We start from the raw sequence: 20,113 nt of genomic DNA, 5'->3' as shown, positions 1-20,113 counted from the left end.
TAATTTGGCTTAGAAAAGGGGTGCAAGGGTCTGAGTCCAAGCAAATTCTACTGACACAATATACTAGTACATTGTTGATGTTTGCTAAATATAACTTAGGAGTATTTTGGCCAAGAACTCAAGAAGGAATATGTATGTTATTTGAATTAAAAGCAAACCAGACATTTTTACTACAGAGTTATATATGCAAAGATACCACAAATAACAGTAGGTAAGAAAGCCTATGAGAACCAAGTAAAACAGATGCCTATGGGGCATTCCTACTTCCACAGAACTTGACATTCTAAGGTGGCAAAACATGTTCAGTTTTTATCCATGTTTTATCTAAAACATGTAGATACAAAATGTTATCACACCCAAAATACTGGTTATTTTATTAAAATTATAGTTTTAAAACAAACTATCTCAAATAGAGAAAAAAATTCTCTCCTCTTAAGACATAACTAGTCATATCATTCTCTAACAAACAACAAAGAATACAAAAGCCTCCAACACTGATCAATGGAAAAGACATATGAAAAATTGTATCTTTCACCGTAGGAAGATTGCCAGGGCATTAATAATCTCTTTTCCCTACACTTAATGCATATGACACAATTTTTGGTAAAATTTAATTTCAGCACCTAATTATACAGTTGTTGCTTGTCTTATTTTAACTGAGGAAATTATACATTCCTTATGGTCAGAATTCCCTTCTCCTTCCTTTACTCTCCCGATTAGAGTCACAACACATAGTCGAGGCAATTTTATTAACAAGCAGAACTTAAAGACACTTTAAATATTGTCATTCATTTCATTCTGCTGATTAATCATTTAATTTTTAAAACTTATTTCAAAATGTTTGCCACAATAGGAACTTCTCCAGTCTCCAACTACAAACTCACTTTAGCTTTATAAACAACTCTAATCACCTAAAATTAAAAAAAGAAGTGTCCAAAGCAAACTGAAACACATCTCCTTTGGAGGCAATCAGAACAGTCCCAACTTTGTTGCAACCCAATTACTTTTTTCTCATCGTATTGGGACTCTGTCCCCTCCCCACTCTCCAGTTCTAAAAGGGGATCAAGACTGAAATAAAAGCCAAGCTGTGCCCAAGGTATGCACTCAAAACATTCACAACATTAAGTCTACTGCCAAATACAAAACAATAGAATCTGTGTGAATTTAAATAAGATTGGCCACAACACTTCAGAACTAAGGGATTCCTAAATCACTTAAACAAAAATCTGATTTGGACAACTCCAAGATTAAAACAAATCTAAGTTATAAAGACCTGTAAATTCTAAACAGAATCCTCATTAAATCTGTCAACTGTGGGCAGATTCATATTAGAGGTCAGAGTAATATAACGGTATAAACTGCATTAAAATGTAATAAAACCTGGATAATCTAGTTACCAAGCTCTACACAAAAAGTAGCTTGCCTTGTATACTTCCCAATGGTCTACTTTTTTGTACTACATGTATGTATCTTTAATAATTTTTAAAAATCTGGTTTCTTTCTTGGAGAAGTCTTTCTTTCTTCAGCTACTAAATTCAGAAATTGTTTTATACACTGCCAAAAAGACCAGCACACCACATAAGATCACCCTGCGACAAAAAGTACAAATGTCTAAGTGTTCAGCATACAAACTCTTGGAATCCAGTTTTATCTTTCAGACAAAAATGCAAGTTACTACAACTGGTGACAAGACAAACAAAATAAGATGACAAAGGGAAAGGCTGCAGCCATGAAAATCAGTTGATGCCCACCCACTCTACCTCAAAAAACTTTTAATATTCCAAAACTTCAAGGCAAGATTGAGTGCAAGTTAGGGGCAAATAAAAGCTCTAAGTCTGAACGGAAAGCTCAGAAGTACACATAGGGTTCTTTAAAGGAGGTTAAGCACATGTGGCTCTAAAACATCTACTTCAAAAAGAAGCAGTGTTTGGTGTCAAGGCTCCAAACTGATCTGGAATTGCCATCACCAGTGTCACTGGGAAACTGCTCTAAGTTTCTCAAGGAAAGGCAGAGAAGGAGGCTTACAAATCAGGAAAGGCTGCAACTGAAATCCAAGGCTGACTTTGGAGTCAGGAGTTTAAGTGACAAGACAAAAACTGGACTAGGGAGTTAGCCAAAAATGCTAGGACAAATAACTCATAGTATTAAGCACAGCTTCAGCATTAGTATATTTTTTAAAAGCCACATTTGTGGATGGATACACAAAAGCTACTAAAGACCTAATGCCAGCATGCACCATCTAAAAGAGGGTTAATTCTTACCTTTTCATTCTAACATACAGCAGGATTCCAAACAGACAACAGGAACAAAACATACAAAGCAAGCATTAGGGACAGATACGGGCCTCATACTATTTTATAATAATTTAATCAAGACACGAACATCTAAGGGTGGGGGAGAGCCCCAAAATAGAGCTGCTATTAGAGCTTCATCAGGTCTAAAGTACAAAGTAAGCCCATTTATGGAGCAATCAGCACCCTATAAAAGGAATTAAATGCATGTAATTACCCAAAGAATAGTCTTTCTCTGAGTTCTCCTTACTAGTGCCTTCTAAAAGTAAGTGGAGAAAATTTTTGTTTTAGAATGCTTTAGAATGCTATAAGAAAGGGAGGGAGGGACTTAATAAAGCTAGAGACTTCCATCACCAGAGTCACCACAGCCTAAAATGAATAATGGTGGACCCTGGTTTGGGTAAAAGTAATGTCAAATTTCAGTTTGCAGGTTTCACCTTTGAAAAAAGTGAAATTACCTGCCTTAAACACACACACACAATTCCTGTTTGTAATCTGACCTCAGGTTACATTTCTTAAGTTCACTGTGAAAACAGCAGACAAAGCACATGAGAGATTGGAATGTCTGCCAGCAATGAGAGAGGACTTCTATTATGAAAGGGAAAAAACACTGTACTATTGCCCGTCTTATATGACTAACTCTGGCTTCCAGCCCTACCACACAGCAGGGCTGGTTAAGTCCTTTATTCAGCTACATAGCCTCCTTTCAAGAGAAAATTCATAAGTGAATTTTTCAGGAAAATCATTTTCAATCAAAAAAGGCTCAGATGTACAGAATGGCACCTACCTTTCTGAAATGCGCAAGCATGTCTGGGCTTCGCTCACACATTTCTGTGAGGAGGACTACAGATGTGTGAAGGACACCTGAAAGAAAAGAGCCAATGAAAACTAAAAATGAGGCTATATTACTCAACCTCATAGAACAGGGCTTTGAGTTCTGAAGGTCAATTCCAAAAGGGTAACTGCTACTTTTATTTTTTAATCTCCCAAAGAATCTAAGCATTGAGGTGAATACAAAGAAGGTATTAATAGACGCCTACTGATTTAACACTGGTAGAGTCAGTCAAATCCAAATATTCTAAACAGTTATGTGACCAAAATAAGTGTTAAAAAATGATAACTAATATACGCCTCTGAGAACATCCACAAAGACATGCTCAGAGTCAATATAAACTGGGCATTATCTGCTCCATACTTAATAAGCTCTTAGATGAGTTTTGATAGATATTTCAAGAGGCAAAAATCTTATTAATATTTTAAATTTCCAGATACAATATATCAAAATATATCAAAAGGTAATTGTGAATGACAAAGTGAATTTGCTTGTTCAAGAGTGAGTGAAGAGGACACTACTGAATTCATCTACAAAACAGAAACAGACTTGCAGATATAGTAAACAATCTTATGGTTAATGGGGGAAAAGGGGTGGGAAGGGATAAATTTGGGAGTTCGAGATTTGCAAATGTTAGCCACTATATATAAAAAGGGATTAAAATTTCTTCTGTATAGCACAGGGTACTATATATTCAATATTTTGCAATACCCTTTAATGAAAAAGAATATGAAAACAAACATATGTATGTATATGCATGATTGGGACATTGTGTTGTACACCAGAAATTGACACATTGTAACTGACTATATAATTCAATTTTTTTTAAAAAGTGAGTGAGAAGAATCTCACAGTAGTTTTCACTAAATAATAAATAAGTACTCTAAACATTCACTTGTTCAGTAAGTATATTTTGAGGCTTCTAGGCACAGAACTGCATTAATCAAATTAAAAACACATTATCATTTTCTCTCTTAGCATTTAGGACACATGAATTTTCTTCACTCAGAACTTGTTTCACTGACTTTAAAATAAGAATAAAATGTTCATGAAAGAACAGCTACATTCCATTTAATTCCTCTCAAATTTTATATAAATACATCTGAGCACACCTTACAAATTCCTATTACAAGTAACCTAAAAGGAGTTACACAAATCTTACAGTACTGTAGCAGGCAATAAAAACATAACTTTTCCTTCTAATATAAAAAAGGTTTTACACATGAAAATCAAGGCTAGGATCATTTCTAATTACAATGAATATTTACTTAATATAATACTTTTAATGTGGTAAAAAAAGGCCAAAAGTGAAAAATAAGTTTCCTATAAAGGAATCAATCTCTAATTATAAAAGTAGGATATTAGAGTAGATGAGAGATTCAACCCATTGGCCCTTCCTGGAAAAAGTCCCAAGCACAGTAAAAAGGCAAGTCCGCTTCATGAGACAGAAGGCCAACACTGCCTGAAGCCTTTTCTCTCCTCCCTTCTACCTCAGTACTTCATGGGTGCATCCAAATCACATTACCATGGTTCTTTTCATTCAATAAATTTTTTGTTGCTGGTAAAAACATCTCCATAAGTTCAGGAACCTTCCTGATGACATGAACAGCACACAGTGCTGCCTATAAAAAACATAAAAAAGACAAGATTTATTTCAATTAAGTGAGGGCAACCAATCTTAAAAACAACAAAATTTTATCAACTAGTTCATCTACATGAAAAAAGAAAGGAGTCAGACATCAGATTTATTATTTATTATTACCAGATTTATTATTTATTAACTGGTTAGGGCTTTCCAATTTATTGTATTGCATTAATGAGAACTTCTAGTTCACCTGTCTCTTCGGTCATATACTGCCAAATAAGTGGACAAAAACTTTCTAGACTAGGCCATGGTTAATATGAATTTATCAAATATGTTAAACATAACTTATGTGGAGTTTTGCTAAGTAAAAAATTTTCGTCTGTGATAATCATTCTTCTGAATAAGAAGTCCAAAAGGTTTTACAGAAAAATTACGCAATTGAAAGATATATACTGCAGATGCTTTAAATCTGCTGTTACTTTTAATAATACCATACTTTCCCCACTTCACTCACTGACATTAAGAAAATCACCTGAAAGATACTTAGCTAGTATCTTACTTATTTAGCTAGTCTCTAATGAAGAAAAGATGGTCTTAGCTTGTTCACAGAAAAGAAAGGGACATTCAAAGACTGATTTAGGTTACCCGCCCGAAGGAACCATAACTACTATTTGTTGGAGGAATATCATGAAAGTTTAGATACATTAACAAGAAAAGATTTTAGCTAATTCTTCTCATGCTACAGTTGGGGAAAACAGTTTTTCCCCCTAATCTGCAGGGTTATTTTATTTAATGAAATAATTACTTTCTGAACAAGAGCAGCCCACACATTCTTTAAAAGAAAGAACTGGCTTCAGCCTGTAGCTATCACTAACAGTGTGTGATCCTAGAAAACAGCCTAGCCCTTTCAACAGCCCTGTTTCACACCATTAATACAGAGGCACAATAAATGCCAACTGGACGATATTATGTATTCACTTCTTAGAGTTCTAAATTTTATACCCTTTGTTTATGAAGGTTTTAGGAATCAAGCACAATAAAATAACAAAATGTTTATATCAACACATAAAAGCAGATAAGAGAATAAGATCACTGTCTTCCATTACTATTCCATTTAGATACACCAATTTTAGAAAGTATGTTCTAAATCATTCCCTAATAATTATCTAGGTCCCAATGGAACTGCACTTCCAAGATCCAAAGGCACTAATACAAAGACATGGGCACTAAAAAAAAATTCGGAAAGATCTGTTCATTATCACTTTGTTCAATATTGTTTAGAATCAGGTAATTTAGGAAGTAATTAGGTATGCCATCTAGGACCCAGTAACATTTGTTTATAAATCATTTCCTTGAAAAATGAGAAATTAAGAGAATTAAAGTGTTCACAATTACTTATAAATTGGAGAGTTAAACAGCAATTTAAAAAATCACCTCCAAAATTAGTATAAAAACAGATTTTGGCAGGAGGGTATAGCTCAGTGGTAGAGTGCATGCTTAGCATGCACGAGGTCCTGGGTTCAATCCCCAGTACCTCTGTTAAATAAATAAACCTAATCACACCTCCCCTCACCAAAAAAAGAGATTTTGATTTATAAACAGTTGGTTCATATATAATCATTTAACATACATTTACTGCACAGAGAAAGATAAGTTACATTATCATTAGAGATTTCAAAAATGAACAATTTGCCTTCTCATCTCCATAAAGTCCCTAATTCAATCGCAGACATCTGATTTCACTGAAAGTTACCTTTTTTCTTAAGTAAGAGTTGGAGGTTTTTAGGAGTTTCTCTACCTCTCCTGCAAGATCTCTGCACATCTCTGAGGAGCCCATGCAGCCGAGGGTACACAGTGCTAGCCCCTGTACATATTGCGTGCTATGATTTAGATCACTACAAAAGAAAAAAGAAGGTAGACATGAAAATGCCCTGCCTGGTGCTCCCATAAAGAAGCTTCACAATCTAATGAGGTAGCTCTGAATGATTCATGGTCACTTCAATAAGGAGAATAACAGGATTAGTTTTGAAAAAGTGTTTATTCTCACTTTATTACAAATTATAATACAATAAACTGACTGACAGTCTATCCTACATGCTTGCAACTCAATGTTTCCAAATACCAAAGCAACAGAAACTGGACAGCATGCTATTGGTTGGATGTCAAAAGACAACTCTCTTTAGAAAACTCAGTAAACCACTGAAAGTAAAAACTAGCAATGATAGAAATATGAAGCACAACTGTCCCTTTAAAAGACCTATAATATGCACTACTACTAACCACACACAAAAAGACATTAATCAAAACCTTAAAAAAAAATCAGAAAATACAAGCTCTACTGCTAGAGCATTTAAGATGACTTAAACATCTTAACAGAAACACTCAAAAATCTTTGATCTTACGGTATAGTATTAACTTTGATGTTATATTAACTTACGTTTTTATTTATTCAAAAGAAGAAAAACAGTAACTAAAAAATAGCTAATTAAACTAGCTTTAACAAACTAAGCTAAATGTTTACAGTGAGGCTTATTATCTAGGGATACAGATATACAAAACTTATTTCTAACAGACACTGATTACTCACAAAATTATTTCTAAACCAGCCAGAAAGTACACTTTCAGAAAAGCTGAAATATTAAAAGCTTGAACCAGTAAATTCATCTGTATATTATAATCAACTCTTACTATTCAGAAGCTGAATTATTATTTGAGTTATGTTACTTCTACAAGTTTTAAGAGCATTTTAGACTGCTTTAGTTCAGTGGTTCTCAAACTGTGCTTAATGAATCTCTGGAAGTTCCCAACATTGTATTAGGGAGTCCATGAGATAGAAACTATTTTCACAGTACTAACTCATTGTTTGTCAGCTTTATCACTATTTGCACTGATGGTACAAAGGCAGTGATGGAGAAAACCCACACTAGCACATTAGCACAAATCAGGGCAGTGGCACCAAATTGTACTAGGAGTCACTGAATTCACTGCCACACACTTAAAGTGAAAGAAGGAAGTGAGGGAGGGTGGAAGGGAATTTCATTTAATACTGTCCATGACAAAGCAGTAAAATGATTAGTTTTATCATATCTTGACTCTTGAGGGCATATTTTTTAATATTGTGTGATGAAATGGAAAGTATGCATAAAGTACTTCTGATGCATACTGAAGTGGCAATCTCAGAGAAAAGCACTTGTGTATTTGTTTTATTTGCAAGCTAAACTATGAACTAGCTGCTTTTAAAATAAACATCATTTTTATTTGAAAAATAACTGACAGACAAGATAATTATTAAGATACGGGTTTTTGACAGACATTTTCTGGAAGAAGAGCCAAGTAAGCCTATCACTTCAAGAGCAACAAGTGGCAATACGTGTTGCCAATGATAAAATCCAAGCTTTGAAGTGAAAATTAGAATTTTGGAATATTTGCATTGCCATCATGAACCTTAGGCAAGATGTTTAAAAAACATGCAAGGGTAAAAGATCCATTCAAAGAGTAAGACAGACTAATCGGTTTTAATGTAACAAAGTACCAAATTTCACTGATACGGTTTCTGACACCATGTTATAATTAACCCTTAAGAAACTACCACCTGTGGCGTTTTGGTATAGTACACAGAAGACTGCCCGTAATTATCTGAAAGGCTGTTAAAGTCTTCTTACTTTTTCTAACTACATTATCTGTGAAAGGCTAGACTTTCTTCACAGACTTCAATAAAAACATAATATAAGAAGCTGAATGCAGAAGCAAATATGTCTTAATGTCTTCCATTGAGCTAGACATTAAAGAGTTTTTTTTGATGTAAAATAATGCCATTCTTCTCACTGAATTGTTTTGTTTTGTTTTTTGTTCTGGAAAACAGTACATTTTTCATTAAAAATTTTATTTATGTTAACATGTAAAAGGTTCGTTAATGGTAATTTCAATTGAATAAATGGTTTTAGTCTTCCCTATAAAACAAAGAAAGGAACAGAAGGTAAAGTGTAAATCAGTCGGGTTTGCTACTTTCCACCAATGTGCATATTTAAGACAAGAATTACTGGTAAAACAAAACTTAACTATGGCTTTACCAGTTAGGGTCCTACTTCCTAAGAATATTTAGTTGGCTTTTCATTCATTTTTCAATGATTAAGAATATTTGCATAATGTAAGCTCTTAAAATATCATATACAATTTTTAAAGATTTAATTCCAAGATATAAAATCTTAGGGTTCTTCTAGGCCAATGAACAACAAGATAAACATTTGTTATTAAACATAAAAACTGCTGGTACACTATAATACCCTATAACACAAACAAAATTTTAAAAAACCACGAATAAACAAAAAATTCCATTCATTAACAGATTTAAAAAAAAAACAAAACTGAAAACAAACAAACAAAAAAACCCGAATGATCCGAAGTCCTTTAATGGAGCTTATACTGAAGTGCCAGATCAATTCCCAACTATTAGTAGTTCTCTCCTAAATTCACTTAGGGCTTGATTGGATCTCATTAAAATTAAACACAAATATTTCTTCTTTGCCTACATACCTCATTTTTCAATTTTTATCAAGTTACAAACCTATGCTTGAGTTTGGTATTAACTCTCTAGTATGAACTTGCTGTTAGGCAGAACTGCCAAATTATCAGCATGTGACTGAAGGCTTGAGTAATAAGGGCAGCAGAGCATACAAGAACATAAGTCAAACTCTCAGAGGCCTGTCCAGAGTAAATGTACAAAACCACGCTAAACATCTAGAATGTAACCTCCATGACACCAAGGATTTCTGTCCATTTTTGTTCATTCTCCATCCCCAGAGCTTCCAACAGCTCCTGACATAGAATATGCATACAATAAATATTTGTTGAATAAATCAATAAACAGTATTTTCATTATCAACATTTATTTCAAGGCCAAAGAAACCAAGATTCTCCCAAATTAAGTCAGAGACTCAATGTATTACATGGTACTCTCTATAGTTACAACCAAATCATAATTCTCATTTTGGAATTTTTCATTATCCATCAGGAAATTTCCAATAAGAACACTATTTAACCACAGCAAAATATCAGTTTAATGTCTACAAATCTAATCACCTATATCTCCCTACTGCTTCTTTCTGTCAAATACAGAAATACTATAAGTGAAAAAGAAATCTAAAAAAGGAAATTAAACTGACAAACCAAAACCAAATCAAAACAAATCAAAAAGTACCTTTAACCAATAAGGCCATCAGAACTTCCATAACTTTCTAACAGAAATTCATTATAAGAGGGATGCTGAGAAGAACTGTTAATGCCCTACTTGTAGGTCCTCTAATTCCTCCCGAACAGCAAGTATTCCTCAGTTTCTAAGTTAAATGCAAAACTGGACTAGTAGATCAGTGAAGCACCTGTTAGAGAAAAAAGGACTTACAAAAATTCACAGGGCTAAATATAATTCCACACAGCTGAAATCAGGGATTAGACTGTTGACAAACAAGACCTCTCCTTTTCACCTTTAAATGGATTTGTTCAGAATATACACTGGTAATTACTTAACAAATACAATGTTTCACTATTCATGGTATTCAAAAAACATATAAGGAAACTCAGATTTACCAATGCTTTTTCCATAATATGAAAACTCAAATACTTATTTCATTGCTAAATTGTTCCTATGACTCAAGATGTACAGCAATATCTTCATTTAGTTAAACTAACCCCTACCAAAGTTTTAATCCTGTGCTTAGCCTCTTTACATATAAGCTACAGAATCAAAAGTAATTCAAATATATTCTAGACAGCAAATACAAAAATCAACAAATAAAAGCTTTTGATGTCATATTATAAAAAAGATCTAAAGGTACAAACTAGTTATTAGAAGAAAGAAAGGTAAGACTTACTTCTTGATACAGTTGGTCATGAGAAGATGGACATCTTGTCTTTCATCTAACAGCAGCATTGCCCCTAAATACCCAATGCGTTTGTCTGTGAATTTTTGAGAGGCAATAAGCTTGAGGCACTCCAACTATAAATTTTTTTAAAAGGAAAAGAAAAAAGAAATTAAAAATCTGCTACCACAATCAGGAAAGCAATGTTTTTAACCCACAGTCAATGGATAACTAAAGTAAATAGATAAAACCTGTATCATCAAACCACCTAAATAAAAGGCAAAGATTTTAAAATCTTTTGCTATCTTGATAGTAGTAATCAAGTTCTGGAATAGATCATCTTGTCAACAGTCCTATGGTATTTGCCACCCAAGTATTCTGTGATGTTTATGTTAGATATACAGATTCATATAAACATAAACTACTAAAGTATTAGAATAAGATATTAATAAACTCTATTCCTAAATTACCTCCCAGGTTATGTTAAATGAGCACAGAGGTTATGTGTATATTTAAGGTCTAGTTCCTATTTTGAATATCAAAAACTCAATAACTGAAAATATACCAAAGTGCCAAACACAGTCCTAAACATCAGGAATGTACAATTGAAGAGAAGACAGACAATAACCAACATCAACAGAATGTGGAAAGTGCTACATTTAGGGCTTGAACCAAGTACAATGAGGAAGTGTACAATGAGGTTTTAGGAATCAAATACAGAAGGAAATAAACAAACGAAAAAAGCCAGAGGAAAACTCGGTAGTGAAATTAAACTAAAGTGTTTTATATGATTTCTTCTTTACATAATTCTTCTTTACACAATCCTCAAAGCTTAAGAGTCCCTGCAGTTTTTTGGGTTTTTTTTAACAATAGCCAAGACATGGAAACAACCCAAGTGCCCATCAACAGATGACTGATTTAAGAAGATGCAGGTATGCAAGGCAATAGAAATAAAAGCAAAAATAAATAAATAGGACCGAATTAAACTTAAAAGCTTTTGCACAGCAAAGGAAACCATAAACAAAACAAAAAGACAACCTACAGAATGGAAGAAAATATTTGCAAACAATACAACTGACAAAGGCTTAATTTCTAGAATATACAAACAGCTCATACAACTCAGTAACAAAAAAACCAAACAACCCAATCAAAAATGGGCAGAAGACCTAAACAGACATTTCTCCAATGAAGACATACAGATGGCCAACAGGCACATGAAATGATGTTCAATATTGCTAATCACTGAAGAAACGCAAATCAAAACTACAACGAAGTATCACCTCACACTGGTCAGAATGGCCATCTTTAAAAAGTCCACGAACAATAAATGCTGGAGAGGGTGTGGAAAAAAAGGAACCCTCTCACACAGTTGGTAGGAATGTAATTTGGTGCAGCCACTATGGAAAATAGTATGGAGATTCCTTAAATACTAAAAACAGAGTTACCGTACGATCCAGCAGTCCCACTCCTGGGCATATATCCAGTGAACACTCTAATTTGAAAAAATACACGCACCCTGATGTTCATAGCAGCACTATTTACAACAGCCAAGATATGGCAGCAACCTAAAAGTCCATCAACAGATGACTGGATAAAGAAGTGGTATTATACAATGGAATATGACTCAGCCATAAAAAAGAATGAAATAATGCCATCTGTAGCAACATGTATAGACCTAGAGATTATTATACTAAGTGACATAAGTCAGACTGAGAAAGACAAATATATGATATCACTTATATGTGGAATCTAAAAAAAAAATGACACAAATGAACTTATTTACAAAACAGAAACAGACTCACAGACATAGAAAACAAACTTATGGTTACCAAGGGAAAGCGGGTGGGGATAAAATAGGAGTTGAGAATTAGCAGATACAAACTACTATACATAAAATAGATAAACAACAAGGTCCTACTGTATATATAGCACAGGGAACTATATTCAATAGCTTGAAATAACCTGTAACAAAAAAAAAAGAATATGAACAAGTATATATATGTGTAACTGAATTAATATGTTGTACACCAGAAACTAACACACATTGTAAATCAACTGTACTTCAATAAAAAATAAAGTCCTTGTAGTTAAACAGTTTGTGTCTCTACTTAGCCTTTCTTGAACATCACAATCACTTTAATATACTTTATCACTACATCTTGACTAACATGGAAGAGGCCAAATAGTCCCTCCAGGGCAGTGGATTTCAAAGGGTGTACACATGTTGGACTCCTCAAGAGTTTTTCAAACTATGCTCCCATTTAGAATCACTGCATTCCAAGGAAAGGGGCTCAAACACAGACCAGTGTACACAGGAATGCAAGATCATGTGAGACTACTTCCCATATAAATTTGCCTATGAGTTTGAAAGTCAAATTGAGGAAGGTAAAAGAGTTTACAAATAAAATTGTTTCGAGCTATTTAAAAATTGCTCTCTCAATGTACCTACAATACCTAAAGGTTGTGAGATGACTATTCTATCATGAGAAAGTCAAAGAAGCATCCAAGGGAGAATAACCAGGATCCAGAGGAAAACTAAAATGCCTCTCAGATCGACAAAGATTATGTAACAATCTTTCCCTTCCTTCTACACATTTAATTTAAATTTCAAAAAAAAATTTTCTGAAATACAAGATGATTATAGTCATTCTTGCAATGTCAGCAGAAAAAGTACAGCTGAGGTGAATGAGAAAATCAGGAGTTAAAATGTTATTAGAAAGATCTTCTAGTATTCCTATTTAATCATTCTATAAATAAATATTTTAGCAGTGAAAGACAATGTTCTAAGAATCAGGTATCACTGAAATTTTATCATCCTTATTGAATCATGCTCCTAGCAAACACCAAGCATTACACAGATAAACTACCCAAAATTTTTTTAGTAAGATGAACTAGTGACAAGGACATACTCTTAGGCATTACTATTACTTCATATTTTTAGAGGTCAAGTTTTAAGATAGTCACATTAAAGTTATCAGTTATTGGTGAGTATAATTTGTTGTTTTTTTGCAACAGTTGTTAAAACTTACCTAAAAACTAAATAGCAAAAAGAAAAGCTAAAAGTAAAGAGACAGATACTAAATTAATTCTTTTTTAATATTTCCCAAAGTACAGTGGTTTTGTTTCTAGGCTGAGCATTTTTTTTTTGAGGGCAACAAATTTGAGGGGAAATACAAGACTGTATGACTGGAAATGCATCTGAAATATATCCTCCAGTGAAGGATTAACTAACTCTGATCAAACGTTAGTTACACTTACGTAGCAGTGGCCAGCAATAGTGCTCAGAATGTACCACGTGTCATCATTCAGAGTTTTATCAAAGTTTTCAAATGTTTAAAAAGATGATCGGAGGGAAGTACAATGGGGTGTGCGTAAATGTGAGGAGCAGGCAACCATTTTTGAGCAGCAATCGCTAAAAACACAACTCAACACTTACATGAGTTACAGAAGAGAAACATGGAACCAATTAAATGTATTCACTCCTTAGATAACAACCTCAAATTCATCTCAGTACTACTCCTCACTTAAACTACTTGAAAACTTGCTAACCCACAAACTTAGTTTTAAATCCACCATGAACAGTCCACTATCAAGTAACAGAAAACTTTTGCTTTTTCCCCAAACTCTGCAGGCCAAATTTGGGAAAAATATCTGCAACTCATTTCACAGATATGAAATCCTATACAACAGGATTCTACAAATTGATTTTTAAAAAGACCAACAACCAATGTAAAAATGGACAAAGAATATGAATAGACAGTTCAAAGAAAACAAAAATAATTCAAACATGAAATGAAGTTCAATTTCCTCATAAAACAAATGCAAACCCAACTAGGTAAATTTATTTTAAAAAAATCATTGAACCATACACCTGAAAAGGGTGGATTATACGATATGCAAAATATGCCTCAATGAAGTTATTAAAAAAGAAAAAGAAATGCAAATCAAAACCATACTGATACACTTTTTAACCTATTATGTTAGCAAAGATAAAGTGTTATAACGGTGGGGGGACATCAGTAATGGGAGTATAAACTAGCACAAGATGTAGTGAGAAAGATTTGATCTACCTAAATTACAAATACACATACCCTTTGACTCAACAAAACCACTTTTAGGAATTTACACTGAATTTATATTCACACGCAAAATAATGGATAACATTCAATTGTAGTATTACTTTAAACAGTAAGATTCCATTAATAAAACATCAGTTTAATAAATTATGATTCATACATATAATGGAATACTACCCTGGATACACTACCATGAGCATATCAATAAAGCTGGAAAAAAGAACAATGAGGAAGCTCTTTATATACTGGTATGGGCTAATCTTCAAGACAGATTAATAACTGGACAGTGCAAACAGTATGTTGTAATATATTTTGGGAAGTGGCGAGAAATATATATATATATATATATATATACACATTGCCTGAAGATGTATAAAATGCCTCTGGAAGGACAGCCAAGAAATGGACACCATAAGCTGCTTATAAGGAGGGAAACTACGTGATTTGAAGAAGAGTTTTTTTTAATCTATTAAATTTTGCATCAGTGAACTGTTATTTATCTCAAAGATAAATAATACTGAGCTAGGAGGGGAAAAACTGCAGAATAAAGGGAATTTATACCTAAATTGAGGTTAGAAAAGTTAATACAATAATATTATTAAAATGGAAAAAACTGAAATCATTTGTTCCCCCTTCAAACTGAACAACATATACACCAAAAAAACAACAAAACAGCATTTGAGTCTTGGAATCATTTCATGAAAAAGACTCTGAAAATTTTAAGACTAGAATCTTATGAAATATAACTCAGTAAATGGAAACAGTCTTTTTAAGATAACTTAAATTCAGAATACACATTTACTGTGCTATTCTACGTACCTGTGATGCTGCAGGAGTTTGTTAAGAAATACATTCCTTCTTTATTTCTAATCCCCCTGATGGCTATGCCTTTTTCTGCTAACAGTTATTTTGTATTCTTCACCTACTATCAATTTTTCCCTTAGCAACACTCTTAATATACTTGCTTATCCACAGCAACCTTCTCCCTGTCCCCTCAACTATCATCCCAAAGAGCAGACTGTGGTAACTCTTTGCTACTCACTGATTTTTTTATATTTACTTTCCAAGTGATTTGAGACAGTGTGGTTTTGCTTTAATTTAGCAAGCTACTACTGTGTAACAACGTGATGTGTTCGTCATTCTCACTGATAGATAGAAGGGGACATAAAAGAAAAACAACATTTGGGTATTTATCATAAAGTATGATATATATACTGTGACAGTTATACACAAGCTACTGTGAAAACAAATTAGGAAGGGCACCGAATTCAGGTTAGAAACAGCAACAGAACATCAGAGAGAGGTTCCTACCTCTTCATGTAACACATAGTGGAATAGAAAGAAACCAATCAGTTAGAAGCTATACCTCTCTAATCACGGTTCTAGCTAAGAGAACAAAGCAAGTTGGCATTTCAACAACTTGGGCCTAGTTTCCTCATCACTAAGGTAACTGAGCCACATCATGGGAGACAGAGCTCTAACAGCTGTCCTACACTCCCTACCTACGAGGCAATAGTCACTAATTCTCTCCAGCTGATCCCTGAAGCAGCCTTAGAATTTTTCACAACAGAAGCATTCTAGACAGACATAAGCAACAAGCCTCAGGGACTAAAATTATCAGCCCCTTTTAGAACAAATACAGTGCCTTAAAAAGCGATTCCCTAACCTAACCAAAATCACCTCGGAGAGTTCTAGAAAGTATAAGTCACCTCCAGGATATTCTGATGAAGTAGATTTGAGGGAATGCCTGACAATTTAAATTTTTACATATTTTTTCTAGATGACTCTTACTGTTTCAGTTTCAATTTCAAAGAATTTTTTAAAAAGAAAACTTTACCAAGTTTCTGGCCTTGTTATATTTTTCCAAAGCAAGTACAAGCACTGCCTTCCCCCCCACCCAAACATTGCCTTTTATCAGCATTTAATTTGGTTACCCTTTCGAAAAAAGCTGTACCCATTTTGCTAGCTTTTAGAATTTCCCAAAAAGGTCAAATGCACATATACATTTACTTCTTTTAAATTTAACATTTGAGCTTTATGATGTGAACAATCACCCTGATGAAAAGATGCAATGAAAATATTATAAACATTAATGGATCTGCAACTGATTGGTTAGGTCTTTTAAAAAGTTACTTTTGGCAGGGCATGGGGTATGTGGATCAGTGGTAGAGTGGGTGCTTAGTATGCAGGAGGTCCTGAGTTCAATTTCCAGTACCTCCCCTGACTCTCCACCAAAAAAGTTACTTTTGTTTCATTTTAATATTCAGAAATAACTTTCTAGTTTATACACATACACATTTTTGAAGAGGAAGATTGTAATTGCTTTACTACTATGTAGCCCGGCAACATAAAATCTATATAGACAAGAACCTGTTTTTCATTCTTTGGCAGAGGGAAAAAAGATTAACATTCCTATTGCACCCCATTTTTTTTTCCTCTTGAGGAAATTTATTATGAAATATTTCACTCAAAAATACACAAAAATCACGAAACACTCATTTGACCCATGAACAAGCTTTACCAAATGGTAACATTTTGCCCTGTTTATTTTATTAAAATTTTTTAATATTACTAATTCAATTGAATCCTTCTGCATACTCTGCCTCAATCCCATTTCCCTCTCTCCATCCTAGGAATAACCCAAACTCAAAATTCCTATTCATCATTGCCATGTTTTAGGTCCTTAACTACACATGTAGAGACAACAGTTTAAACTTTATACATAAAGTTATCATATTGTGTTCCTGTTCTTTTCACATAACATCATTTGAGTATTACATCCAGACAAGAAGCTCTAATTAAGTCATATTCATTGCTATATAGAATCCCACATATGAATATACTACAACTTACCTACTCTTTTTGTGGACAGATTCTCTCCAATATTTTTCTATTAGAAATAATACTGCAGTGAACAATTATCCGTGTCTCTTTTTTTAAACAGACAAGGAGGCTTGATCAGATTCAGATTTATCACTTTCTATTTTCTTTTGATTTAGCAAATACACTTCATAGATGGTGGTATGAACTTTCATCAGGAGACATGTAATTATTTCTGGTGGTCGTCTCTCTTGTGACATCAGCAGCATTGATGATCATCTGGGGTTGCAAAATGGCAATACTCTATTTCCTCCATTGTTCATTTGTTAGCTGAACTACTCCTCTAAGGAGCAAGTTCTTTATACGTAGCACTGGATTATCAATAGTTCCTTCACGAGGAACTTGGCAATAATTTCTTTAGAAGGAACTACTAGTAAGGAAAGGCAGGATAAATGTTTGTTTCTTTCCTTTTATTTGCCAGTTTTCAAATTAATGAGTCAGTCCCCTAGTATCCTTCAAAGATGACCAATGAAGTTTAAAAAATTTTATGATGAACTCACCGATATAAACTTACTCGGTACGTTTCAATTACAATTACAATTACAATTACTCTTCTTTTATTTAATCTCCAACTTTCTCATCTTGAGGCATGACAGCCTCTTCTGGTGGCTACCGAATCCTTTTAATAGGACCTCTGTAGTCCTTATAGATTTGACACAGTACAACAGCCCAAACTTATTTTGTACATTTCCTGCCCCCCAATTTGGGATCAGCCATCTTTCCAAAGGACCTGACCCTTTTAGAGTGAAACGGTATTTGGAGACCACAATCTGAGCTTAAGGGTACTCAAGACCAGGGTGCTTACTATCACCACTTCTTTACAATATTGTACTATATGCACAGTATAGTAAGGAAATAAGAAAGCGTTTAAGGATGGAAAAGGAAGGGAACTGCCATTATTGCAGTACTATTAGTATATATTAGTAGTATAGTATTGACTATATGGAAATAATAGAGCTTACAGGGACTCATAGAACCAAGATCAGAAATGCTGTTAGGCAGATAAATAGACAAAAGTCAATTATATTTCTTTATACCTACAACATACTTATAGAAATTTTTAAAGAATGCTATTTACAACAGGAACAAGAGCTCCAATGAATCTATGCATAAATTTCACCAAGGATGTGTAAGACCTTATGGAGAACACTGTAAAACTTCAGAGAACCGAAGGAAGTAGACTGCTATATTGATGGAGGGGAAGACTACTGTAGACAGGTAGTTGGGTACAGCAGGCCAAGCTGGAAATGAGAAGAAACAGAGAACACATGCCCAGCCTGGAGAAGATCCCCAGGCTACTACTGCGATGTGAAAATGTGGCTCCAGTGTTGCCAAATCCTGACTTTCTAAGGGAAACTAAAAATCCAGATTTCTATGAGAAGTTCTTTAATTTTTATACATTGGCAGCAAAATCAAAACCATTTTAAGCACGGTGCAAGGCAAACAAAACACATCTGTGGAAGAATATGGTCCCTGAGCCACCATTTTCTACCCTTGCAATCTACCCACTTCTTCAGATTCTCAACTTTATTTCTGGGTTGTGTTTAAACCAGACACTTGAAAGGTTACAAACTCTATAGGAAATCTATCACTGCTTTTGTTGTAAAAATGTTGAGGATACTGTCTCTTCCATTACTAAGAGACTCCTAAACAAAAGACCCATGAAAGGAGATCTCTTTTAGAGTTCAATGCTTTTTAAAAAATTTTTGTTTGCTGTCCCTGAGGAAATGGTAAAATCGGTAATGTCTGACAGTTCTTTCTGTACAAAACATAATCATTTAACACTTTTAATTTAATTAATCTTCAGAATGACCCTATAAAGTATTAGGATCATCCCCATTTTACAGCCAAGGAAACGGAGACAAGAAAGATTAAAGATCTTGCTCAAAAACATACAGATAGTAAAGTTAACAAGGCCAGAATTCACATCCAGGCGGTCTGGTTCCTGCAGCTGTGCTCTTAAATTCTAGTAATAACAACCACATAACAATGTTTTTATTTTTCTTGCTTGAGCTGCCTCATCAACAGCAACTATACTGACTTTATGTTCTGAATTCTTCCTTCTCTTACCTCTTACTGTCTACTATTCTTTTTCTCTTTAAATAGATGCTGGTAGCTTATGCCATCTCAACTCCTTTGTAACAACAAGGCAGAGCTAAAATAATTGAACAATTAATTAATTAACTTAACTTAATGCAAATAGCTATTTACAGATTTAAACTAAACCCAAAGAACGAATAGGTTTCAGAGTTATACAAGATTGAATTGTAATCCCCTCCCGAGTATTTACTAGCTGAGCGAATTTAAACAAGTTACTTAAACTCTGAATTTCAGTTCCCTCATCTATACCATAAGGATACTATCTACCTTATTGGTTTTATTGTAAAATTTAAATAAGACTTTTAAAATTTGGCTACTAGAAATTTTTAAATTAAACATCTGATTCACATTTCTATTGGACAGCATCATACTAGATACTGCAGCAAAAAATAAAAAGAAACAGGTGAAATTAGTTTTAATAATACATTTTATTTAACCCAATATATCTAAAATATTATCATTTCAACATATAATCAACATAAAAATTATTAGTC

At 33.7% G+C, this 20,113-nt stretch overlaps 1 protein-coding gene across 4 annotated transcripts in view; it reads right to left on the bottom strand.

Moving 5' to 3' along the window:
* AP1G1 (adaptor related protein complex 1 subunit gamma 1) overlaps positions 1-20,113 on the bottom strand; it is an 81,686-nt gene that overhangs the window by 25,364 nt on the left and 36,209 nt on the right. For 3 of the 4 annotated variants that reach the window (XM_032486664.1, XM_006183698.3, XM_032486665.1), the window contains 5 exons: positions 10,576-10,700; positions 6,462-6,603; positions 4,649-4,745; positions 3,079-3,155; positions 2,262-2,270 (listed from right to left, as the gene is read on the bottom strand). In XM_032486664.1, coding sequence (XP_032342555.1) covers positions 2,262-2,270; positions 3,079-3,155; positions 4,649-4,745; positions 6,462-6,603; positions 10,576-10,700 — 450 coding nt within the window. The remainder of the gene's footprint in view (positions 1-2,261; positions 2,271-3,078; positions 3,156-4,648; positions 4,746-6,461; positions 6,604-10,575; positions 10,701-20,113) is intronic. The other variant, XM_006183699.3, reaches the window with a different exon arrangement.

Source organism: Camelus ferus, chromosome 9 (genome assembly GCF_009834535.1).
Source record: "Camelus ferus isolate YT-003-E chromosome 9, BCGSAC_Cfer_1.0, whole genome shotgun sequence".
Taxonomy (NCBI): domain Eukaryota; kingdom Metazoa; phylum Chordata; class Mammalia; order Artiodactyla; family Camelidae; genus Camelus; species Camelus ferus.
Note: the sequence above shows the minus strand (reverse complement) of the source record. Positions and strands in the feature narration are given on the sequence as shown.